This window comes from Oncorhynchus nerka, linkage group LG22 (assembly GCF_034236695.1).
Source record: "Oncorhynchus nerka isolate Pitt River linkage group LG22, Oner_Uvic_2.0, whole genome shotgun sequence".
NCBI lineage: Eukaryota > Metazoa > Chordata > Actinopteri > Salmoniformes > Salmonidae > Oncorhynchus > Oncorhynchus nerka.
This window is the reverse complement of record NC_088417.1, coordinates 39047265-39074919: the sequence shown is the minus strand read 5'-3', so window position 1 is coordinate 39074919 and position 27655 is coordinate 39047265. Positions and strand designations below refer to the sequence as shown.

General features: G+C 43.0%; 2 protein-coding genes across 2 annotated transcripts in view; one reads left to right on the top strand and one right to left on the bottom strand.

Annotated features, from left to right (window-relative positions):
- Positions 1 to 27655, bottom strand: part of LOC115105152 (acyl-CoA dehydrogenase family, member 11) — a 68796-nt gene that overhangs the window by 1866 nt on the left and 39275 nt on the right. The window contains exons 14-19 of the mRNA XM_029626819.2: positions 11183 to 11252; positions 8796 to 8881; positions 6956 to 7027; positions 6177 to 6331; positions 4113 to 4229; positions 2176 to 2285 (exon numbers count right to left, since the gene is read on the bottom strand). Of these exons, the coding sequence (XP_029482679.1) occupies positions 2176 to 2285; positions 4113 to 4229; positions 6177 to 6331; positions 6956 to 7027; positions 8796 to 8881; positions 11183 to 11252 (610 nt within the window). The remainder of the gene's footprint in view (positions 1 to 2175; positions 2286 to 4112; positions 4230 to 6176; positions 6332 to 6955; positions 7028 to 8795; positions 8882 to 11182; positions 11253 to 27655) is intronic.
- On the top strand, positions 15637 to 23559 carry LOC115105154 (atypical chemokine receptor 4-like). Its single transcript, XM_029626823.1, has 2 exons — positions 15637 to 15806; positions 21969 to 23559. The coding sequence occupies exon 2, from the start codon at positions 21996 to 21998 to the stop codon at positions 23127 to 23129; it is 1134 nt and encodes a 377-aa protein (XP_029482683.1). The 5' UTR covers positions 15637 to 15806; positions 21969 to 21995; the 3' UTR covers positions 23130 to 23559.

The window sequence follows — 27655 nt, the reverse complement described above, 5'->3', positions numbered from 1 at the left end:
GCTGTTGCGGTGACCATATTACCGCCACACCGGCAGTCATGTACCGGTAATATGTCACTCTGACATCAATGCAAATGCAATCAAAAATCTAATCAAACTACTTTTCATCGAAACAGTATCCTTGCTTTTAAAACTCACCTGTGATGATACATTTGAAGAAAGAATTTCAACACCAGGTTGAAACTGAGTGGAAAACTTGGTCATTGTGGGTGTTTCGAAGCCTAACAAGAAATGGACAGTGCTTTCTAAATGCTCTGCCATTTCCTGGTTGTTAAAATTCGAATAGTTTGCCTAATTTCTGGACAAAACAAGCAAGTATGGTGTAGAGAATCATTGCACCATCTGAACTGCTGTGAAATATATTTTATAAAAAAAGATCGTATTTTCAGATGGTGTATAAAACCGAAAGTAAAAGATGCAAAATAGAAATAGCGCACATAGAACAGATCTACTGCGTCTTAGACTTGATTTCAATGAGAATGACAGATCTATAACTCTATATTCTATGTGAATTTGTTCGGGTAGCCCAAAAAGTGACATATTGCTGCTTTAATTCAAAACACCCAAACGCATATTACAGTTTATGCAAAAAATAATGATTGTGCAGTCATACAATACATAGCCTACAGCATATTACGCACAGCAGAAAAACATGAAACAAAACTGATTTAAGATGTCTTTGGTACAACTTTCTATCCACGAGTCTGGGAGAGAACGTGTAGGCCTAGGCGATGCTGTTGGTTCATTGATTGTGCAGGGCGTCTTACATAGTTACCCTACAATTATACTACATTTCTATATGCAATCCCATGTGAAAGCAGATTTTTGATGGTTGCCACAAGAAAGTGGAGGATCACAGCTGCTACTACATGTATTTCTCAGCTGTTCATATTAAATACATTCTCCGCTATAAAACCAAAGTAGCCTACCCCACATCGGTGAAAAACTAACCAGAGGGAAAGCGGCAACCATTCGCTATTGGAGTGCATACGGAGGACGTGTCTTTTTTCTCCTGCCCCTGTTCCTGCCCATTTGATAAGCCATTCTAAATCGAAACAAATGTCCCATATTAGTGAAGACAGGATTATATTGAGAATAGCCTGATAGGTGAAAACATGATCACCTTTTGAGAGAACTGCGTGTGCAGGCTGAGGCAAGCTTTTTTAAAGCGAATTTCTCAAATCATCAATAGCCTAAAGTCGCATCATGAAGACCATATATTTTTTGATTTCTAAGACATTCTAAGGTTTGTATCATTCACAATTAAAGTTGCCAAATAATTCTAAATCTAGCATACAGGGCCTGTTTCAAATGACCACGTTTACGCTCCACATTGCCACTTCATATGCGCACTCGCTCCAGAATTGGAAAATATCATGTCTATTATATTCCGCTAAGTTCAATTATATTCTTCTTAATATAAAATAATTTAATATAAAATAAAGGCATATATTGTCTACTAAAATGAGCAAGCCTACAGCCTATGGCCTGGTACATAGCCAGATAACATACAGTAGACCAACTCAAAATGTGTTCTGAAATACGTTTTCTTCATATCATAATTTTTCTTTAGACCTGCCTTAAATAAATAATGGTTATATTGTGATGGTGTATATTAAATTTATTTCTTAGACTTTTATTAATGTAGATGTTCCAATGGCACGTAATCAGTGGCTGGTGTGTGGCTTTGTATGGGTGGAGGCCTGGAGATGCTAAATGTCTTTATGTTAAATGAACGGCCAATGACCGTGAGACCGGCAGTCTTTTTGCATGACAATAACAGGCTGCCAAAATGTCATGACGCCACAGTCCTAGCTACAACTGTAGACATTTTCTGAGGAAGCCATTTTCTGAGGAAGCTGGGGGCGAGAGGACAGGTCAATTGTGACATTGTAATGTGCAGCACTGCAGCACCGCCTGGCAGTGTCTGGATCAAAACAAACAAGGGGCATAAGGAAATGCCACCAGCTGTATCACTAAATGAACATTGATCAAGTTTCCTTTGAATGATTCTAACGAAGCTAAAAAAAAAATCAATACTGATCTATCAAAAAAAGCAACAAAGCAGTCACATCAGTTTTAAAAAAAGCAACAAAGCAGTCACATCAGTTAAAAAAAAGCAACAAAGCAGTCACATCAGTTAAAAAAACAACAAAAGACAAAAAAGCTACTTACATCTGAGCGAGGGGGAAGTCTCCGGATACACCCGCACCCCCATACACCTGGATGGCAGTGTCCACAACCTTACACACCATCCTGCCAGCAACCACCTTGATCATGGCAATCTACAAGAGACCATTATTAAGAAATGAACAGGGGGACCAGTAACACTTGAGGTTCGTGAACTGTAATACTACATAGGGAATAGGGGCTCCATTCAGGGTACAGGCTGGGCGAGCCACGCGTCCCAGAAAGAAGCTGGCTGGTGGAGTGTTCAGCGTTGCCGAGGGCTTTGATCATCCAACCCCTGGGACATCTTTGTGCCTGGAAGAGATATCTCATATTTCTCAGAAACAGCACCTGGCCTTTAGATGAGAATCCCCTGTATTCATGTGAGCGTTCGGGAGAATCACAGCGTGTTATTCAAGAAACGAGGTACTCCAGGACACCACTCCTTGTCATAACTCCTTACACTGATGGTGGTGGGGTGTGTGTGTGTGTGTGCTGCTGTGACAGCTACAAGCAGGACATCGGGCGGTGTGGAGCCGAGCGTAAGCGGAGTGCTACTCAAAGCCCTGCAGGATTCGGCATTGTGGGTAAATCTCCACGCCGTGAAACTGATGGAACACAGGCAGGGGTGTGGCGGGATTGACACACACGCACGCACACACACACACACACACACACACACACACACACACCAGTGGAACTCTAGGATAATGGCGAAAGGTTGTTAACATAGTGCTCTATAGCCACTAATTGAATAGGCCTCAGGTTCTCCTGTTCCATTTGCACAGCTGTTCCAAGCTATTTCAACTACTGATGACTCACTGTACATGGTACTGAAACATCATCAACAGAAAAGGCCAATGTATCTCGTAGCATTCCATTCCCTTGGTTACATGAGTAGAATAAGTACTACATTATCTGCTTAGCTCTGACCCAGGCTGTTACGTGCGGGTTGCTGATGCTGAGCCTTGTCAGTGTCAGCAATCCGTGCGTATCGCCCTGGATCAGAGCTACTATTTGTCCAACCCTACAGTATCGTGTCTGTGAGGGGACGTGATATGATAGATGTGAGTGACGGCTCTGTATTCCTGTAGTCACTCCTTAGTCCATCTCTGTTCTGTTCTGACCTCAGACACGGGTCATGCCGCGTCTTCCCCTCTGTCGTCTCCCGCGTCCCCCTTATCAGATTAAACGTGGGGGCGCTGGCTCGGGCCCTTCCCTACCCTCGCTCCTTCACTCACCTCATGGTGTGCATCCCAAATGGAACCCTATTCCCTATATAGTGCACTTATTTTCATCGGGGGGGGGCCCACAAGGCTCTGGTCAAAAGGAGTGCACTATATAGGGAATACAGTAGGGGGCCATTTGGGATGCAAATATGTACTAATCTACCCTCGGGTCTCTTATCCCTCCATCTCCACTATCCTCCATTCACCTTATCCTCACCTCTCCTGTCAGTGCACCTCAGTTCAGCTCTCACATCAGGCTGATATCATGTCAATCATATTATAGAGTCCTAATATGTGAGATACTTCGGGTGACTCTTCACCTCTGTGTGTCCCTTGGTTGGTTTTCGAGTTCGGATAGGGACAGGCCAGCTCGGAATACAACCTAGTGTGTGTGTGTGTGTGTGTGTGTGTGTGTGTGTGTGTTTTTGTGTTTGTATGACAGATCTGAAAGCCTCTGTGTATGCACAGTGACTGATAATACAGATGTGACATGAGAGCCATATCAGGCCGACCTTTCTAAGCAGGAAGCAGACGGCTGTAATTCATATTTACAACCCATTGATATTCTGACGTTTTCAGACACACGTTTACATAACCAGGCGGTCTGTTTCAAGCAGGCACAGTCTTTACGCCATATTACATTCAGAACGGTCACATAACAGTTAGGGAGACAATTAGGCGGTTTGTTCTGCTAATGAGGTGTGCGTGTGTTACCTGTTTCCGGGCGCTCCTGCTGCCCAGTGTGTCCAGAGCGTGAGCAGCATGCAGGGTCAGTAGGCGAGTCTGGTCTATTGCCAGGCGACACTCTGCTATCCAGTGGGCCACAACCTCCTGGACACAGACACACACACAGAGATACAGACAGGCAGAGAAACAGAGAGAGAGCAAATAGACCAGATACAGACAGACAGAGAAACACAGAGAGAGAGCAAATAGACCAGATACAGACAGAGAAACACAGAGAGAGAGCAAATAGACCAGATACAGTACAGACAGAGAAACACAGAGAGAGAGCAAATAGACCAGATACAGACAGACAGAGAAACAGAGAAAGAGAGAGAGCAAATAGACCAGATACAGACAGACAGAGAAACAGAGAGAGAGAGAGAGAGAGAGAGAGAGAGAGAGAGAGAGAGAAATAGACCAGATACAGACAGACAGAGAAAGAGAGAGCAAATAGACCAGATACAGACAGACAGAGAAACAGAGAGAGAGAGTAAATAGACCAGATACAGACAGAGAAACAGAGAGAGAGAGAGAGAGAGGAGCAAATAGACCAGATACAGACAGACAGAGAAACAGAGAGAGAGAGAGAGAGAGAGCAAATAGACCAGATACAGACAGACAGGGAAAGAGAGAGAGAGAGCAAATAGACCAGATACAGACAGACAGACAGAGAGAGAGAGAGAGAGAGAGAGAGCAAATAGACCAGATACAGACAGACAGAGAAACAGAGAGAGAGAGCAAATAGACCAGATACAGACAGACAGAGAAACACAGAGAGAGAGCAAATAGACCAGATACAGACAGACAGACAGAGAAACAGAGATAGAGAGAGAGCAAATAGACCAGATACAGACAGACAGACTCACTCAATCACAATGTACAGCTCATGAAACGTTTTGACAGTAACTCAATTGGACCTCTAGGTCTCAGCAACTAAGCAGTTTATCGAGCAATGTGATTACCTCAATTGAATAAAAACTTGATAAGATAAAATACATGTTCCAATAATGAGTTATTAGGGTTTCTGTCCAGTTGCTGTGCTGTGGGCATCTGCACTGGCTAAGCAACGCACACATCCAGTGATTCCAAATGCAACAAAAATTAGCATATTTCACTTGGCAACAACAGCGCTAAAAGCCTTAGCATGGCATAAATCCAAATTTTATACACTCACTATTTCTAATCCTCACACTGTAAAGTTTTCATTTGGCACTGTCAGATCAACTCCCTATGCCAGGGTATCGAGCACTAAGAAATTCCCATCACTACCCCTTTGTCAGTTTAGCACTAGCTAGATTTCAAAATGTTTAAGATAAACTTGACACGGCAGAGCCTTGAGCACCACTACGTTTCTCAGCTCCAACGCAGACAAATCTGACAGTGGCGGCGTCCTCAATGGCACCCTATTCCCTACGTAAGTGCACTACTTTTGACCAGCGCATTAATGCTAGTCCCTGGTCAAGAGTAGTGCACTATATAAGGAATAGAGTGCCATTTGGGACTCAGCGGTGGCATCTCTGAGGTGATTAATCCCATCGGCTGTCACTAAAATGATGGATGCTTGCTGAGTCACTACTATTGGCCCAGACTCTGTCATGGGAGCACATTAAGACAGGAAATAGTGCTGAGTATGACCTGATGCCTGTTCTGATGCCCCACTATGGGCAGGGAGTCCCAAATGGCACCTTATTTCCTATGTAGTGCACTACTTTTAAGCAGGGCCCATAGAGACACTGATTTATTAAGAAGAGAATATTCCGGGACAGGCGAGATCAATCTGGTATCTCAGAATAAGCTGCTGGCACAGAGAAGTCAGGGAGCAGCACTTCTGTTGAACAATAGATCTTAGACACACGGCTAGACCGATGCGGAGCCAGAGTTGAACTTGGTACGATTACTCTGACGTTGTGCAGCGACGAAAGCCCATAACCATTAGGAATGTCGCTCCACGATGCCCTTGTGGACAGACTACGTAACATAAATGGTATGTTAACGTCTGTCAAATGACTGTGGGATAACATACACATACACACCCCCCCCCAACACACTCACATGCTGGTAGAGTTTCTTGCCGAAGGTTTGTCTATGCGCAGCACGTTGGCACAGCAGCTCCAGTGCCCATTCAGCAGATCCTACGGCCCTCATACAGTGATGCAGTCTGCCAGGACCAAGACGACCCTGGGCTATCTCGAAGCCTCGGCCCTCACCTGCACGGGGACAGACACACAGACAGTATTACAGACAGACACAAAAATGACATTTACTGTCGACTGTCTTTTACAGGTTCCGCATCTCCCCATTAGTTCCATAGATTAGCAGTCGTTGGCTAAAGCTTGTTTAAGTGAAGTTGTAGTGGCATTGTTTGGCAGAAAACGGAACCATGCATTACAGTTTCTCCTGGCCTACAGACCATTTTCAGGCTGAGGAACCATCTAACATTAAAGTTGTAAAATACCGAACTTCCCCTTTAAGGGTCATGCACAGTGTGTATACAGTGGATCATACTAGAATCAGATTATGATTATTTTCTTGAGCGGATTGTCAATCTGTAGACTGCAAATTGACAGCAAGAAACCCAAACAGATGTAATATTTGACAAAACAATGACAATTTCAAACCTGGCTTACATTTGCATACAATCACATCATATTATGTGTGCAAATACTGTACTTGGGAACAGACTACAATCACTTAGGACTGATTTCCTGGTGTTTACAGTGTTATGTCCAACAATGAAAAATTCTCAACGCAAAATAAAACCCCCAGTTGGGGAACCCCAGTGATAGAGCATGTATACCCTGTGTCAATAACGTTAGTATTTGGTATCTTACCCAAAAGAATGTTGGAAGCAGGCACACGCACGTTGTCAAAGTGGATCTCAAAATGTCCGCCGTGAATGGCATCTGATACAACAGATCATAGGGAATCACAGAGAGAGATGAACGACTGACATAACAGCATGTTTTATGTGCATAGAAAGCCTGATCTAATCAAATCATGGCTGCGTCCCGAATGACACCCTCTCCCCCATAAAGTGCACATAGGCAATCGGGACGCACTCAACCGTATGGGGAATGAGTAATCTGCCTGTTCAGATACAATAAATGACCAAAAGTATGTGGACACCGGCTTATCAAACATCTCATTCCAAAATCATGGGCATTAATATGGAGTTGGTCCCCCCCTTTGCTGCAATAACAGCCTCCGCTCTTCTGGGAAGGCTTTCCGCTAGATCATTGCTCCAGGGACCACAAGAGCATTAGTGAAGTTGGGCACTGATGTTGGGCGATAAGGCCTGGCTCGCTGTCGGTGTTCCAATTCATCCCAAAGGTGTTCGATGGGGTTGAGGAACATGGCTTTGTACAGGCCAGTCAAGTTCTTCCAAACAGATCGACAAAACATTTCTGTATAGACCTCGTTTTGTACATGGGGGCATTGTCATGCTGAAACAGGAAAGGGCCTTCCCCTGTTGTAACTTTAATGTGTTACAGAGTTCATGTTTAAGTTAATTCATTGAGCTGTATCTAAAGATATTTCTTAACAGTTATTTACATATGTAATTGTATTGGTTAGTATTGAATTACGCTTTTGACTGCAAGTTCCAGAATGCCTTGCGACAGGAATGAGAGATAACGCGACAGTTATGTGCAGGTGCAAGGTGATTAAGCTGACCTTTCCGCTAGCATCTTACCTGCATTGCTCTGTAGAATCTAAAGTTGTTAAATGTAACGTGAACAAGTATTATTACTAAAAATAAGCTTTCATATCAAGCCCGACGTCCCGAGTCATTACTTTGAAGACAGTTCATCTAAAATCCCCAAACTGTTGCCACAAAGTAGGAAGCTCAGAATGTCTAGAATGTCATTGTATGCTGTAGTTTTAAGATTTCCCTTCACTGGAACCAAGGGGCCTAGCCCGAACCATGAAAAACATCCCCAGACCATTCTTTCTCCTCAACCAAACTTTACAATTGGCACCATGCATTTGGACAGGTAGCTTTATCCTGGCATCCGCCAAACCCAGATTTGTCCGTCGGAATGATAGATGGTGAAGCGTGATTCATCACTCCAGAGAACGTGTTTCCACTGCTCCAGAGTCCAATGGCGGCGAGCTTTACACCCCTCCAGCCGACGCTTGGCATTGGGCATTAGGATCCTATGCTTGTGTGCAGCTGCTCGGCCATGGAAACCCATTAAATTAAGCTCCCGACGAACAGTTCTTGTACTGACGTTGCTTCCAGAAGCAGTTTGGAACTCGATAGTGAGTGTTGCAACAGAGGACAGGCGATTTTTTCGCGGTATGCGCTTCAACCTTTGGCAGTCCCGTTCTGTGAGCTTGTGGCGCCTACCACTTCGCGGCTGAGCCGTTGTTGCTCCGTTTCCACTTCACAATAACAGCACTTACAGTTGACCGGGTCAGCTCTAGCGGGGTAGAAATTTGACAAACTGACTTATTGGAAAGGTGGCATCCTATGACGATGCCATGTTGGAAGTCATGGAGATATTCAGCAATGCCATTCTACTGCTAATGTTTGTCTATGGAGATTGCATGTCTCTGTGCTCGTTTTTATACACCTGTCAGAAACAGGTGCGACTGAAATAGCCAAATCCACTAAGTTGAAGGGGTGTCCACATACTTTTGTATATAGTCTATGAGGGGAAAATATCCTACCGTCCTGTCCAAATACGGTCAACGGTCTGATCACGTTCACACCAGGGGTGTCCAGTGGGACCAGGATCATACTGTGCTGACCGTGTCTGGAACACAAAAACCACCTCACAACCAGAGCTGCATAGATCTGAGCTGACCACATTCATACCACAGATGGATAACCCTTGTCAGTAACACAGAGACATAAAGACCATGACCAAGCCTCTAAAACTGACACAAGTTTCCCAGTCAGCTACAGTTGGAGGAAAGAGAGAGAGAGAGATAACTTATGATCCGGCTAACTATGCTTTCTATTTCATTCCTATTCTCTTTTCTCTGATGCCAAGGTCGTTGCTGACAGAGGAGCAGAGAGGAGAATAGAGAGGGCAGCAGCAGAGGTAGCAGGCAAGCTCTGAATCTTAATAAGCCAGAAACTTCCACGAAGAAGAGAGAGGCGAAACGTCTCAAATATAAATGAGGTGAAGTTCGAGCTGATTCACGGATGAGCTTTCGGGCACAAAATGGCCACCATGGCATCACCCAGGTGGGCACTACAGATGGGTAGTGGATGAAGTGAGTCAGCCAAACAAACCGTCTACACTCTGTCCCAGGACTAACTGAGCAGGATGGGGGAAAGCATGTTTCCTTCCCTTTCTGGCTCTCTCTCTCTTTCTCATCAGCCCTGCGGTTGCCAACGGGAGCTCGGCGTGGATGAGTCTGCTGTGCTGCTGTAGCAACGGAGATCTGAGAGACTTCCCGTCCAGTAACAAAGCTTAAAACAAGGATGGGGGTTGATACTCACAGTTAACTGACGGTAACGTTATATAAACTTCACCCATCTGGCTTAACGTAAGCACTGAAGTGAAAATTACAGACGATCTATCAAGAACATCTATGATAAATGTTTTTTTAAATGTATTGGAAGAAGAGTGCATCACCGAGGTTACTAGGCGGTGGCGCTGGATTTGACAGTGCACCGTTTATTGGCCAACACACCTCACTGGGGTAGAGGGGATGAGCCTTTTCCAGTAACTGGGTGGCGCGCCCGCGTGTGTGTGTGTGAGTGAGTGAGTGAGTGAGAGAGAGAGAAAGGGAGAGAGAGAGAAAGGGAGAAAAAGAGAAACCAAGAGAGAGGTGGTGAGGTAAACAGACAGAGATAGAGAAGAGAGAGAGGAACTTGTCTCTACTTTTCCAGAGAGAGAGATAAGGAGAAGGCGTTTAAGGAGAAACAGATGACGTGGAAGAGAACACACAGTTCTGATTACCGACGCTAATTAGAGGTCTGAATCCTGGTAGGGGACAACACAGGCTGAGTCTCAAATGGCACCCTATTCCCTAAATAGGCTAGTGCACTACATTTGACCAGGATCCATAGGGCTCCGGTCAAAAGTAGTGCACTATATAGGTAATAGGGTGCCATTTGGCACATGAACGCAGACTTAAGGAGAGACCGGAATAAATGGGAACTGGGGGTAGGTTAGAATTTATCTCCATCTAGCTTGCTGTCCTTCTCTCTCTTTCCCTCTACTTTTCTCGCTTTTTCATGTCTCAATCCCCGCCACATCCGAGCTTTGGGGTCATCTGTGCACCATTGCAATAGAAACACAGGAAGCATTCTCCACAGCATTGTGAATGTCATCATCCTCAATGGCCCGAAAAGAGAACCTCACGTCAACGGCCCTGCTGAAATGATATAGACCTCAAGGCCACACCGAGGTCTCTGGGCCACAGAACCGTGTCCTTGGCCAAGGTCAACTATATGTTATTGTTCCACAGGTGCCAGAAACACCTTTTTCATTCAAGACTACATCTGGGACTGGATATAAATGGAGAGCGGATTCCAGCAGAGGCTGGTTGGCAGGAGGAGAGAGAGAGGAGAGAGCAGTGTGTATTGAATTTGGAAAGTCATAAATGGCTGTTTGAATAGCACATAGTGGGTGGTTTTTAGAGATGGCTGCCAAGGTAGATAAATCATTTGGAGGTGTTAGTTGGAACACACACACACACACACAGTTCTGTATAAAGCCTTCTCACAACAGGACTTAAACGCAACTTTTACCACAATCAGACGATTGATTTCCTTCCGACTACACAGGAGCCAGGGGTTTGGACCCAGAATACAAAACTAAACTAATTATATTTTCTATCCTATCGGCTTCTTCTTTGCACTAATATCCCGCCAGGAGGCTGTCTGAGAAGAGTGAAACAAGACAGAAACACTGTATGGAATAAAAGCAATCCAAAACTTAACCACATAAATTTCACCAGCATTGTTACTGATTGCAAACAATACACCTGTTGACATAAATGCGCCCCACGATATCTGGAATGATCCCTAAGGGCTGTGTACCCGACACTTCAATGGACTCCGGACACTGTTTGTGACATGGCTGTGTAGTGTAACGTACCTGTTTCGAGTGCTATTCGACTTGCTCTTGCACATCACGATAGCCACCTTGCACTTTGGGTTACCAGCACCTGGAGGAACAGTCAGACATGTTAAATCAACGTTAAAACAACATGAAAACAATAAACTCCTCTACCTTATAGGAGTGGCCCCTAAACCAAAATAGATTATTTATTCTCAGCTTGGGATGTCTGGACATAAAACCAGTAAGCAAACATTTTCACACTCCCAGAATATACAATCCATGATTATTTTCAGTATGGTGGACTCAGTAGACTCAGTGTTCCTTCTGACGAGCGTGGGCGGAGCTACAAACAGACAGGTCCAAAACGGGGACGCAACCCCGTTTTTAAAAATTTAACTAGGCAAGTCAGTTAAGAACAAACTCCTATTTACAATAACGGCCTAGGAACAGTGGGTTCTGCGCCCCTGCCTTGTTCAGGGGCAGAATTACAGATTTTTTATAGTGTCTGCTTGGGGATTCAATCTAGCAACCTTTCGGTTACTGGCCCAACGCTCTAACCACTAGGCACTACTTTTAACCAGGGCCCATGGGGCGCTCGTCACAAGTAGTGCAATATATAGGGAAAAGGGTGCCATTTGGGATGCAAGCCTATAAGTATTCCCAACTGGAACCACATCCATTTGATCTACACAGTACAGTTCTATTTGACACGTTTCTGTTTCCCTTCTGATGCTTTAACTTGTTTTTAAAAAACTCCACAAGCTTCTCTATCACCACTGAACTCTTTATGGTTTGGCTGGTGTGAGCGTGTTATTGATTGTGAAGAGATTTTTACTATGGCAGAGTAAGTGGTCCTGATAATATGGCTACACTGTAATATTATTACAGTAATGTCAATGGAAACACTGATGAGATGGGGAACAGCCACTAGAGGGCGATATCTATCCTTCCTCTTACTACCATTTTTTTTTTTTACCTTTATTTTAACAGGAAAGATATATTGAGGCTCAAGACTCTTTTTGAAATGCGCCCTGTATAATACAACATAAATATACACATTATACAACACATATACACATATATATATAAGTGGAGGCTGCTGAACGGAGAATGGCTCATAATATTGAAAACCATGTTTTTGATACCAATTTATTTACTCCATTCCAGGCATTATTATGAGCTGTTCCCCTCAGCAGCCTCCACTGATATATATATATATATATATATATATATATATATATATATATATATACATACATACATACATACATACATACAGTACCAGTCAAAACCTACTCATTCAAGGGTTTATTTTGGACTATTTTCTACAATGTAGAATAATAGTGAAGACATATAAACTATGAAATGACGCATATGGAATCATGTAGTAACCAACAAACCAACATGCGTAATATATTTTGATTTGTTGTTATCCACAATAGTATTGAAGACATCTGCAGAAAGGCTCAAAGCTCAATCAGGTTAAGGGATAGCTGAAATACAATCCAGGTCACTAACATAAAGATCACGTAAAAAAAGGCTGTTCACTGAAGTTTTTAAAAGTTCCTATTTGTGATGACACAAGGCTTAGATTTCGGTCCTCTCACATCTCTAGCACAAACAACTGGCCAATTGTCACTAATGTCTTGGGTGAAGACACCGGTAGAAACATATTTCTCTGGTGTATTCGTTAAAATAAGATCAATTAGAGTTGACTTTGAAGAGTTGACTTTAGTGTATAAGGCTTAGTCACCAGCTGGGTTAGGTTTAGATCATTACATATGTCTTAAATTGTCTGAAGCCTGCATTTCCCAATCATAATTGAGGTCACCCAGGATAATAACTTCTGATTCGATAAAAGAAGACAAACAAACTAGTTAACTTCCCGATTGCACAATGGTTAGCTGAGAGAACACAGTAGACACCTTTTACAGTTATGGATACATTTTAAACATAGTAGCTAAACATTTTGGGCATGGGAAATGGATTTCGGTAAAGAGAGAAAGGGAAAGTAGAATGGCCACTCCACCACACTTCTACCCTGTCTGTCAGCTCTAAACACAATATAACCCTCACTATTAATATTCCAAAATGTCCCTAGATACCAGAATGTCCGGATTCATCGGCATAACCCAGATCTTAATGTAATCCAGTTTAGGAAGTAAGTCTTTCACGATTTTTGTATTTTTATTTTATTTTTAATTTTACCCCGTACGGGCTCGGGAGAGACGAAGGTCGAAAGTCGTGCGTCTTCCGAAACACAACCCAACCAAGCCGCACTGCTTCTTAACACAGCGTGCATCCAACCTGGAAGCCAGCCGCACCAATGTGTCGGAGGAAACACTGTGCACCTGGCGACCTTGGTTGGCGTGCACTGCGCCCGGGCCGCCACAGGAGTCGCTGGTGCGCGATGAGCCAAGGATATCCCTACCGGCCAAACCCTCCCTAACCCGGACGACGCTAGGCCAATTATGCATCGCCCCACGGACCTCCCAGTCGCGGCCGGCTGCGACAGAGCCTGGGCGCGAACCCAGAGTCTCTGGTGGCACAGCTAGCGCTGTGATGCAGTGCCCCTGTGAGGCCCTTTCACGATTTTTAAAGTCACATCGAGTCTCCAACTCAAACAAGCTACGTTCAGTTGGCGGTTGCAGGTCTTGTCTGATGGTTGATATTGATATAGTTGGTATGGCTATACGATTGCATTAGAACTGCGCCATTTGGTCTATCCCTATTTGTAATGAAGGAAGGAGTAGAAGTTGAAATGACTTTTCCAAGGTCAGCACCGTAGGGCCTGAGGCCGCAAAATAGGTGGGATGAAACAATCACTGAGGTCTCTGAAGGTGGTAGCCACCAATCTGGAAAAAGTCATTTTCCCCATATGGCGAAAAGTCAGTTAATAATCCACACAAATAAAATAGGTTGGCGAGGAATCAGCTAAAGGTCAATCAATCCACACAGTGTGATAGTTAGTTTGATTGAATCACAACAGTTCCAGGCAGAATGCCAGAACCCAACCATAGACTAGAAATCAGCCAGCACTAGGACCCACAATAGACACAACCAAGGCACAAAACTAGCCAGCATAACAACAGCGAGGAGCGACTTATTCAATGCGTTTAAATGCTGGGGCCCATCAAAACAACAATGCGATAGAGGCCATTTTACCAGTATGATAGCCAGGAGAGAAGCACCTTGGAGGGGATGTAGTTTCCTGTATAGGCCTGCGGAAGCCGGCAGGGAGGCAAGCGCTACACTGAGCCGCGGGAGATAAAATAAATATCTATCCAAGTAGGCTAAAACCAAGTGGAGATCAAGTTTAGCAGTAGCCCAAAAACATCCAAAAGGCACAATGTCAAGTGGAAGGATGAAAACAGCAGTAGGCAGGTGTCTGCTCGGATAAGTAGGGTGCCCAGGTATATCAAAGTCTTGTATGTCTCCTTAAAAAAAACTGTCCAATGTGTTCATAGCCAGACGAAACAAAGCTAAATGGAGCCAAAACAATCCACGAAAACCTTGTCAGCTAAAAACACTGATCAGAGAGAGAAAAAAAAGACATGCTTGCCGCCATCTTGAAAAGATGCTTTGAAATGAGTTCGGAGTAGGGTGAAGCTGGGGTGGGGTGGGTTGTGGGTACACTCTGGAACGCAGAGATCCAGCAGAGTCCCTGGGGCGAGGTGAGGAGGTGACCAAAAGCTTGGCTTCCTGTTTACTGTCCTGCTCTAGTGACCGTACCCTGTCCCCCGGGGACGGACGTGGAGTCACAGACATATGGACACCAGATTATTACAGGATCACACAACTGTAGACCAAAAAAAATCAAATTAATTAAGTCCTGTGGACAAAAGTAGGCCCGAAGCAAGCATGATGTGATTCTATAGTGTGAACTGTGTTGTGTGGAGAGTATCACACACACAGAGAAAGGTGTACTGCACACAATAACAAAAATTCCCTTGTGCTGGAAAGATACTAAGAAAATATGTTTCACACTTTTATGCCCACACTAAATTGTCACTATGAACACACCTGGTCTCGGCCCAATCCTGAGGTTCTCCTTGTGTCTAGGTAAGCCTGTTGTTTGCCCAGGCGAAGACTGGGGTTTTGTTTTGTCATGTGATGTGTATGTATGTATGTGTCTGACAGACTAACATACGCTACATGACCAAAAGTTAATAAGACCAAGATGTGGCCATTTTATGAAGTTTATTGTTGTTTCTTCATCTCATATTTTATATACATCCTGTGAAGACAGGGGAGAGCAACAGGTCATTCACAAAGCTTAACTCTCCTGTAAATAATAGCCAATAAAAAACTATTTTTAAACGCATAATCAAACAATTAATAAATGGCATATATTTAATCTGCAATTACCTAAAAAAATATACTTCAGCATGGAAGCCCCGCCAGCTGTGTGTGTGTGTGTGTGTGAGAGCTAAAGGCTCACACACACAGCTGGCTAAAGGCTCACACACACACACACACACACACACACACAGCAGTGAAAGGTGCTCCCAGACTGCGGGTCATTGTAGGGAGGGGAGGTGGAGCATTGGATTTACAAACGGGCTGACAAAAACTATGAGGAGCGCAGTACCATACCACTGGATGTCTCTCCTGGATTAATTACCACTGCCTCAACATCTCCCACAGGAAGACACTGAGGGTAAGACTCAACCACCTCCTTTATTTACTTTACGTTTATTTACTTTATACACTAAGTTGAAAATGTATTATTTGAAAATAGTTACAAGTATTCCTCACTTACCTACTGTATATGATTCTAGTGAGGGCAGTAACATTTATAGAAAGACTATGACTAGGGTTGCAAAGCTACCGGTAGTTTACCAAAGTTACCGGAATCTTCTGAAATGGCAATTTATGTTAACTTTGGTCATTTATATTCAAATAACTTAAAAAAATATATATATATGTTTTATATACACTGAGTATTCAAAGGATTAAGGCTGACAAAGTGAATCCAGGTGAAAGCTATGATCCCTTATTGATGTCACTTGTTAAATCCACTTCAAATCAGTGTAGTTGAAGGGGAGGATTTTAAGCCTTGAGATATGGATTGTGTATGTGTGCCATTCAGAAAGTGAATGGGCAAGACAAAATATTTAAAGTGACATTAAACGGGGTATGGTAGTAGGTGCCAGGTGCACCGGTGTGTGTCAAGAATTGCAACACTGCTGGGTTTTTCACGCTCAACAGTTTCCCGTGTGTATCAAGAATGGCCCACCACCCAAAGAACACCCAGCCAACCTGACACGACTGGAGTCAATATGGGCCAGCATCCCTGTGTAATGCTTTTGACACCTTGTAGGGTCCATGCCCCGACGAATTGAGGCAGTTCTGAGGAAAAAAACAACAACAACTTAATATTTGTTCCTAATGTTTGGTGTACTCAGTGTGTGTCCATATTGTCCAAACGTTTCTAGTGGATAGACCATATGGTTCAAAAGAAAATAGCCTAATTAATTAATAAGGCATCTGCAACTCTGCAACTCTTCCAACTATTGTATTTTTTTCACAACTGCCACCAGTTTTTCCCCCAAAACATTTACAACAAAGACCTCAAGGACATAAAAAAAAAAAGTGTCAACAAAAATATATAACACCAATGGTTTTCACTAAGTTGATGGTTAATATTTAGGATAATGTTTTACAGCTTTGTCATTCTATTTGACATTTTTAAATAGTCTAATTTGATGTTTTATATATACTCTATATTACATGTGACAGGGCCAGTGATAATAACAATACCCAAAAAGGCCACTAGATGTCATCTGATAAAATTCTATATATTCCTTGAAAGTTATCACTTTGAAATTTTCCAGTAATATACCCTCCCTTTGCAACCCTAGCTATGACTCATAAGTTCCGAAGTTCAATTGTCTGAACAGTGATGGTTAGGACTATTAAAGTTCAAAGTTCTGTAGTGTGTTTATGATTGAACCTAACCATTCTCTGAAATGATGGCATATTCAGTCAGACAGAACATCTAAGCCAACAAATTAGTTTCAGCTGGTTTTCACATAATTTATTTCTATTTTTAAAACACCTTTTGACACAAAATGCTCCTTGAGGTTTAATATCTCGTAGTTAATCAGAGATGGAATATTAATGTGTTTTTGGCCATACATCTCAGACAGAGATCTCAACCAGTAGGAAAGAACAGCTGCGACAGCTGAATATTTGAGATATTTCGACATGAGAACAGACGTTCTGTACAAACACTGGCAGCTCTACGGCTCATTTCTCTCTCCCGCTAGCAGCAACATGTTGATGGATAAGGTAATAGACCTGGAAGCCATCCTAAATACCTATGTTTTTAAACTCAGGTGGCAAAGGAGACGATGCCTCACCTGTTTTGATGATCTGTTAGAGAGCACATGAATATTAAAACACATGTAATACTGTATCTAGCTAAATACTGCCCGGTGCAGTGAAACACGCACACACACACCTACTCGTAGAAAAACTCTCCACTAGGGCTGTTACGGTGACCCTATTACCGCCAGTCACGATTCATGACCGCAGTCAAATTCCACTTGACAGTTTAGTCACGGTAACTAGACTTCGCCAAGTTCTGATGCTGCTGATGGTCAATAGTAGCCTACTAGTAGCCTGCTGAGTGCCTGGTACTCAGCACTCTATTGTGCCGCTAATACACTCTGACATCAATGCAAATGTAATCGAAAATCTAATCAAACACTTCCCGAGAGCCCATGAGCTCGTGTTGCACACCATTTCTATAGGCTAGGCAATTGCGTCAGAAAACAGAGTTTTGATGGCCTCTATTAAAAAGAGGAGGATCCCATTAGCTTTCTATAGGCTAGACCTACTGTATTCATTTCTCAGCTTTCCTAATATTAAGCATATTGTTTTGCTCTACAGCAGGAGTACAGCCTGCCTGGATAGCATGAAAATGAACCATGGGAAAAGTGTCCTCCATTTGCTATTTAAGTGCATAGATGACATGCATTTCTTTCCCCTGCCCCTGTTCCGAGACAGGTGCACGATAATGGTCCATTCTAAATCAAAACTAATTTCACACATACAGTGTATATTATTTAGCATATATAAAAGACTAAGATTAAATTAAGAATAGTCTGATGGGTGATATTAGCCTATCACTTGTGAATGATATATTATCACTTGTGAATGATGTTCAGCATGTGCAGTAAGACAAGAAACAGCGCCTGCTTTTTTGTTGTTGTTTACTTTTTCAAATCATAGTCGCACAGCTCATGTAGCCTAGCCTATACGTTTTGATAAGGTTTGTAATCACAATCCGCTTTACAACTGCTGTAGAACCTAACTGGCATACATACAGTAGGCTGTGCGTGAGTTTCAAGTTTTGGGGATGATCATTTTTACCATAAAAAAAGCAGCTTTATAATAAAACATTACATGCATAATAGCATTCGTGGTCACATGAGAACAGTGTCTTCCCACTAATTGATTGCATTTTGGAACATTCACGCTTATAGCAGTGTGCACACTGCTGCGCTTATAATACAAAGAAACAGCATCATAGTTGATGAACATGTTAGACTAAACGTTCTGATCTGTTGATTCAGCCTCATTGCGGGTGGTTGTATTAATTTGCGATCTATCACATCCCACAACTGTCCCAGAGTATGTTTGGAATATTTATTTCTCGCACAGAAGGACAAGTTGACCAATGGAATAGGTAAACCTTTGTACTATGGGGGAGAGTAGATTGACATAGGCTAGTGCGTTTGCTGTTCGTTAGGCCTACTCATCTTGTTGGCTGACGAAAAATAAATGAAGACAGTTCTTCTAACATCATTAATATGCACCTCAGAATTCGATAAGAAGGATGCACACTCTTGCGTCTGTTTGGGTCTGTTTCACCTGTAGCTTACTTCGGAGCTGAGATGCATGTGAAAAGGACCCAATTAGGTGACAGGCATTGGCCGATAAGAATTGAGATCTCTGAGAGAGCCATGTGAGTGAGCGGTGCTTCGGAACACAGCCGGAAAAAGGGAATTATAGTTATTATATTCAGCCCAAGGGCACAACGGGCACTTTGGCAGCAAAAGGAATGGCTATTTAAGGGGCCATTACGGCCACACAAGGGGGATGCCGCTGTGAAATTCGAGGCCCGGTGAGAATATTATCAGGTCTTGTCAAATTGTGAATGAGAGACTGATGAAGTGTGTGCAGCCTGCGCAAGAAACAAGGCCGAGCTCATGCCTTTCAAGGAACTTTATTTCAAACCATCATTAGAGTCACATCACGTGGCCTTAGAATGTATTAAAATGTAAACGTATAGCCCAACGTTTGTATCACAACTAAAGTTGCAAAAATAACTCCTAAATTAAGCATATAGGAGGACCTTTTTCTTCGTTAACCACAACACAGAATAGCCACATTCGCACTCCCTCTGAAATTGTTTGGAGAAATACCCTTTATTTTATTCACCTATATTCAATTGTATTCTTCATGCTATAAAATAATGCCACGGAATTCTAAGCCAATCTTGTCTGCTAAATGAATTAGTGTACAATAGCCCACAGCTACATGGCATAGCCAGATCAGGGCCTAACATAAGGACAATCTCAGAGTAGACTATTCTGTTCTTCATATCATGGTTCCTTAGACCTGTTTAAAATAAATAAATGGGTTTATTTTGATGGTGTAGGCTATAGTCGTTATAATTGTTTTAAATGTAGATGTTCCAAAGGTCTGCATCAGTGGCTTGAAGGCAATGCGTGGAAGCCAGGAAATGCTAAACGTGTTTATGTTAATTAACTGTAAATTACCGTGAGACTGGCAGTTATTTGCTTGACAATCGCCGACTGACAAAAAGTCATGACCGCCACAGCCCTACTCTCGGCCAGCGGAGCTTCATCCACACAAGTGTTCCTTTGTTAACAATAATACGTGAGAACAATCTGAAGTCAGATATTAACCCAAACAGAGATTCTGGTATGATTTGGTCCATTTCCAGGCAGAGTAAACACAATTAGAGTCAGTATGAATGAGGAACAGCAGCAGTCCTGATGGAGTTGTCTGTTTGGGCACATCCTCACACACTGTGATCTGTAAAAACACACACACACACACACACACGACACAACACACGCTTCCCGCCTGACACAAATGCAGGCACGGTGTATGGATCTAATCCTCAGAGCTCTGCTGTTAAGCTATCTACAGATCTACATCTACAGTAGGGGAATGCAAACCCTTTGATAAGCCCCCCCCCTCTGGCTTCTACCAAATTTGTGGGGAAATTTCCCAGATACAGATTAAGCCTTGTTCTGGACTAAACAGTAAGATTATTGGATAACCTCCATTTAAAAGTGCTATTTAGTCCAGGACTAGGCTTAATCTGAGAAACCACAAAGAGTGTTTAAAGATTAGTCTGATTTTTCTGGGATAGTCACCTTGTCCAGGGGAAAGGAATTTTACAGGGTAAGGAATTTTGTTGTTGTGTTGGGTGTACTCGTGTGCAAGTGACTCCAACTGACAGGTTTTGTGAGGGAAATCAAGCTAGAGAGATTCCTAACAAGAGGGAGCTTAATGTTTGCACTCACGTAGGTATTTGCTCGCACACAAGCGCACAGGGAGTTTTTTTTTGGATAAAGATTAACGGAATAGAGCTAAGCACAGGCAAAATCCTACAGGAAAACCTGGTTCAGTCTCCTTTCCAACAGACACTCGGAAACAAATGTACCTTTCAGCAGGACAATAATCTAAAACACAAGGCCAAATATACACTGGAGTTACTTATCAAGATGACATTGAATGCTCCTGGCCAAGTTACAGCTTTGACTTAAAATCGGCTTAAAAGTCTATGGCAAGACTTTAAAATGGCCATCTAGCAATGATCGACAACCAACTTGACAGAGCTGGGAGAACTTTTTAAAAGAATAAATGTGAAAATATTTTACAAACCAGGTGTGCAAAGCTGTTAGAGCCTTACTCAGAAAGACTGGAAATGGAAATGCTGCAAAAGGTGATCCTAAACATGTATTGACTCAAGGGTGTGAATACTTCATGTAAATGAGATATTCCATTTTGAATTCGGGCTGTAACAACAAAATGTTGAATAAGTGAAATGGTATGAATAGTCACCATGTCAAGGGGTAAGGAATTTAGTTGTGTTGGGCGTACTTGACAAGAAGGAGCTTATTGTTTACGCGCACGCAGGTATGCGCACACACACACACACACACATGCACACACACACACACACACACACACACAGTGGAGGCTGCTGAGGGGAGGACGGCTCATAAAAATGGCTGTAACGGAGCAAATGGAATGGCATTAAACACCTGGATTCCATGATATTTGATACCATTCCACTCAAACCATTAACACGAGCCTGGCCTCCCCAATTAAGGTGCCACCAACCTCCTGTGACATGCGCACACACACACACACACACACTCCTCACCCTGTCAAGCATTGGCCACAAATTCTACCCAATATAAAAAACCCTACGGGTCAGAAAGAGGGACAAAAAGCAGTGAGGGGGAGGAAGGATAACAAAAAATCTATAGTTGTTGACAACTTGGATCGTCATGTTATTGGCTGTAAGTGCATTACAAACTTTCAGATGGATGGCCATTCTCTAGTTCTCTACTAATATATGTTTTCAGATAAAATACACATTTCATATTATGTGATACATTCTGTCTAAAGTATGTGATTGATAATCATTTTAACCAGCAAGCCTTGTCTATAACAGAAAATAGTGATCTTGTCTCTTTTAAGTTAATACAATGCAGCAGTATAGACTAAACTGACTTGATGTCATTCCTAACATGTCATGTTCCTTTAGTCCCTTATATCTCAGAAAACAGAGAGGATGGAGGAAGAGGACTACGACTACGACAACTCCAGCTCCAACGACAGTGACTACTACGACGACTACCACTCGGTGTGCGACAAAGCGGAGGTGCGTTCTTTCGGCCGGCTCTTCCTGCCCGTAGTCTACGCCTTGGCTCTGGTGGTGGGCGTGGCAGGCAACGCTGTGGTCGTGGTGGTGTATACGTCGCCACGGCGACTGCGGACGCTGACAGACATGTGTATCCTGAATCTTGCCGTGGCCGATTTACTCCTTCTCCTCACGCTGCCCTTCTGGGCGGCCGACGCTGTGCACGGCTGGCGGATCGGAGTGGCTGCCTGCAAGTTCACCTCCTTCCTCTATGCCACCAACTTCAGCTGCGGCATGCTGCTGCTAACCTGCGTTAGCGTGGACCGCTACCGTGCACTGGTCCACAACGCTGGAGGCCGGGCCGCGAGTGGCCCGCGGGCCAGGAGACAGTGGATATTAGTGTGTGTCGTGGTGTGGGCCACGGCGGTTTGCCTGGGCCTGCCTGACATGCTGTTCTCCACGGTGAAGCACTCGTCTCATCGTCTAGCCTGCGCGGCCGTCTACCCCCTTAGCATGGCTCGGCCGACCAAGGCTGCCCTGGAGCTGCTGGAGGTGCTGCTGAGCTTCCTCCTGCCGTTCCTGGTCATGGGGGTGTCTTACTGTCGGGTGGGCCTGGCGCTGGTTAGGGTCGGAGCCAATGTGTGCAGGGACAGGAGGCGGCGGGCCCTGCGGGTGCTGCTGGCCGTGGCGGCGGTGTTCCTGCTTACCCAGCTGCCCTACAACCTGGTGAAGCTGTGGCGGACGCTGGACGTCATCTATGGCCTGGTGACCGACTGTGACCTCAGTAAGGGTCTGGACCGGGCTCTCCAGGTGACGGAGAGCCTGGCGGTCACACACTGCTGCTTCAACCCAATGCTCTACGCCTTCATAGGCTCCTCTTTCAGAGGACATGTCCTCAGGGTCGTCAAGCGCCTCGGACAGCGCCTCGGGGGGAGGTGGTGCGGTGGTCACTACGGCAATGAGGAGAGGGCGTTGGAGATCTCGCTAAATACACACACCCCCGCCAGGCAAACACACTCACACTCTGTCTCGGAGGACGAGGACACCAGCACCTTCACCATCTAACATGTCTAAAAACTCTGAACTCTCATTATGGTGAGAGTGGCTCACTACGGATCGTGGTGACCGAGAGGGCAAATGCACAACACTTCTATTGACTTTTCTGAAAATACTTAAAGGGGCAATCTGGGATTCAAAAGGTCCAAAAATGAATGTACCAATCACAGATGTCCCCCTTTTTTTTTTAAAGCAGTTGCTCTATACCAGCATTTCGAAAAGCCGTTGCGATACATATATAACTGTTAAGTAACTTTGACATCAAGATAAATCTGTATTTATCTAAGTAAATAATATATTACATCTAGTCAATCTTTAGTATAGCAGAATCTTGTGTAAATAAAATAAGTTGTTATTATGTGATCCCCCCCACTATTTCTCATATATGAAAACATCAAATAAATCTAAAAATGAGAAGGAACGGCTCCCTCAAGCTAAATCTCTCGTGTTATTACTCATCCTCCATTCAACCTCAAACAGCCATGGTGCCTGCAGATAGGAAGCATATGATTTCAATGTATTATGTGGCTTTGGGAGAGAAGAAAGCAGGCAGTCTGATTGCACAGCGGGTTGCCAGTGAGAAAAGGCTGGAGAGATCCGCCAAATAAAGACAGAGAAGTTGACAGGGAGTGTGTGTGTGTGAGTGTGTGTGTGTGTGTGAGAGAGAGAGAGTGTGAGTGTGTGTGTGTGTGTGTGAGAGAGTGAGAGAGAGAGAGAGAGAAGGCGAGGTAGAGAGAGATCAAGAGAGAGTGAGGGTGAGGGAGAGAGGGCTTCCATCCGGCCATCACACAGGCAGGAAGACCGTACTCAAACAGCAGGCTTCTTCTTTAAGGGTTCAGTCTCCAAAGGCACCCAAAAGTAGTGCACTATATAGGGGAAAGGGTGCCATTTGGGACACATTACCCATGAAGAGGATTCCAGCATTTAAATTACCCTGCCTGTCCTCTCATGTTTCCCCCCATTTAAATAATCTGGGCTTAGAAGTGCAATAGAAGTTGTTGTTGAGTGCAATGCATCGAACAGGGGTGAACCATTTCAGTATGGCCATTTATCCTCTTCCTTAAAACTCCTCTTCAAAAGAGGACTTTTATATTAAACCCTTTGAAATCGATAAGGCACATCATATCACGTTTAACTCCAGCGGGCTCAAAACTCCTTTGACAAAATGGTGCATTTAATTTATTATTATTTTTATTTATTTTTAAGCAAATGTATCCCATGAATAACAAAGTCGGCCCCCCAAAGCATAGTCAGATGCATTGTATGGTGTGGAGAGTTAAACAGTGTCTTACTGAAAACCTTTACACCACCACAGGAATGATTCAGAGGATCTTGTAAAAGCGGACAAACTCCTCAGAACCCGGAGCCACCAGAGATAGAGCTACAGTAATATCCTCAGTGTTTACCTCCTATTCTCTTACAGGATGTGTTAGTCAGACTGTTCTCTCTGCTACTGCACGGCAAGCGGTACCGGAGCGCCAAGTCTAGGACCAAACGGTTCCTTAACAGCTTCTACCCCCAAGCCATAAGACCGATGAACAATTAATCAAATGGCTACCCAGACTATTTACACTTTTACTTAAGTTTATTTACTAAATATTTTTCTTAACTACATTTCTTAAACTGGATTGTTGGTTAAGGGCTTGTAAGTAAGCATTTAAATGGTAAAGTCTACACCTGTTGTATTCAGCGCATGTGACAAATTAAAACGTGAATTGATATCCTGATAAACTCAAACAGCAATCTCCTCAACTTTCTCCCAAAACACTGACAATGACTGATTTGGTGCTGTTTTTTGTTGTTGTAATAACTTATGCCATGTTAATATCATAGTGAGAATGACTAAATCTAATTGGGGGCCCCCTGGAAGTCAGGGCCCATGGCACAGGCCCTGTGTTGGTATTCGGCCATGATTACTACAAGTTTAGATGGCTAGACATGGCTAATTGAGTGACTGTTGGTGACTGTCACAGCAAGAGAAGAACTGCTGATAGGCAAACAAATTTCAAAATTGCACCGGTTGTATTTGACTATTCTTTCAATAGTAAGTTGAAACCCAGACGGAGTTCCCCCATCAAAACAAAAAAATGAATTGTTATTATAATTGTAATTTCATGTGCCACAAAGGCCTGGAACCGACCCCGCATGAGGGACTTCAACCTTAACGCTGGCTAGAGACTAGATGATTTTTGGCCTGTCTGCAGACTCCCAGTGATCATGTCTTACAACAATTCCGAAGGTGCCTGTTCAACCGATAATCGATCCACTCTGAGGTAGTGTAAGCCTCATACTGATAACCAGCTCAGTACGATTTGGCTTGACTGACTAGTTCAAATGTGAGAGGTTCTCTGAAATGAAGATTGAAAAACATTTAAGGGTGTGTCAGGTCAGCAAGAGTGACATACTACTACACCCTAAACCACATGTGTCAAACACAAGGCCCACAGGGCCGAATCCCGCCAATGACGCATTTCTATCCAGCCTGCGCAATGATTTGGGTTGTCAATTCATTTTGGTCCACTTCAATACCGCCAGCCATATGGGTCATTCTACGAAAATGTTGGCTTTCCTGTCCCGGCCTTATTCACCAGGAAAAACACTTAAAAGTGTGAGATAATGACACCCCAAAATGTTTATTTATTTTTTATTTATTTTTATTTAATTGAAGTGTTTTATTATTAATCAAACATATGTAAGAGCGTTATTATTGCAAACAATTGTTTTTATATATTGTAGAGCACGGTCAGTACCATGAAATTAGCTTGTCCCTCAGGTCCTTAGTCATGGTTTAATGACATATTTTGAGTTTCAAAATATACATCTTTCTCCCTCTTTAAATGTCATAATACAAAGTAATATAGTTATTTAGTGGACTACTTAAAAAAACTAAAATATCAACTAAATATTACAAATAATTTACAAGTAATAGCTGTCCCTCAATTTCATGTCACTGGTGTTAAAATGTATAAAAACCACCACTTTGAAAAAATGCAACATCCTTGCCAAACTCTTCCTGGGACAAAGGTTTATTGGAGATGGGACTGTCTTGAAAAGCACATGGTGAGTGTGCACTCTCTCTTCATATGTTAACAATTTGATGATTAACTTGGTAATTTAATGCGAGGACTTAAGATGTGTCACTGGTGTTATACAGTTTATAGTAAGGGGAAAGGAAATTGGATTAAAGTTATTGATAAAATTGCACGATTAAGTGATTTATTTACAATTTAAGAAGTGTGGTTTGAGCAAGTGGCCACCATCTTAGATATTAGTGTGTAACCCTAACCTGGCATCTAAGGAGCATGAATGAATCCTATGATTGCTGATTAGAGGTAGAAGTGATACTTAACCCGGTGTTCTTCAATGTGGCAGATAGTTTGGTCCTAAAGGGTTACTTCACTTGAATTATTTAACATACTATGAATAGTCAGTGTTTCTACCTCGGAACTGCAGCTCAATTTCTTTCTCACCCACCCCACCACACACTGGAGAGACTTGGGTCACTCTGATTTCATATATATATTATATATATATATATATATATATATATATATATATATATATATATATATAAAGCTCAAGCACAAAGGAGATAAGATTGCAATTTATGTAACACAAATGCTTAGGTTATTTACAAAAAAAGTACATTTACAAAAAAAACACTGCAATTTGACATACCAGGTATCAAGTAGAAATGGACATGAAAATGTCAAATAAATTTGGTGCCCATCAATATTAAACTTACAGTATCATATCTCTGTTCATATATATTATGTTAACTAATAGCAAAGAAATTTGGGGGAATTGGCCTAATCAAGACCAAATTAAATCTGTGATTTACCCTTTGGATTGATCATTTTAGAACGTCAGTGTACTAGTTAGGACACAGTGCAGGTTTTAAATCATGACCAGAGGGACCGCCTGAGTGCCAAATTATCCCTGGTAGATTTAATAACAGCATAATTCTGTGGTTCAATGTTTCACAAACTCATCCTTGTTGAGGGCGCGTGCCCCCCTCGACTCAACACTGAGAATTCCGAGGTGACTTAACCTGTCATCGACCATTGTTGTTTTAAAGATGAGAAACTTCTCTCGCAAGAAGCACTGCCGACTGGAGTAACAGCAGAAATCTTACAAAGTCAAAATAGCTCATGGAAGACCTCTTTTTAAGGTTCTAGAAACACAACAAAGTCAAGGAGAGTTGACAGTCTGTCCCTTCCACTTCTCTCTCTCCTATCAAGAAGCCTCATGTTTGAGGTCCTCCAAATCTGACTCAAAGGCCTGAGCAAAGGCAAACAGAGGCTCCTCATTCAAGAATATTGTCCTCTTCGGGTTGAGAGACTGGACCCCTTGCATTATCTCACAATTATTCTTTGAAAAACACCTCTGCAGCTCAGCTGTGAGACTGTCAAGAGCTTGTTCTTCCGATGGCATTGAGGAGTACACCACATCAGTCACTGGCTTTATCAATAAGTGTATTGAGGACGTCGTCCCCACAGTGACTGTATGTACAGTGGGGCAAAAAAAAGTATTTA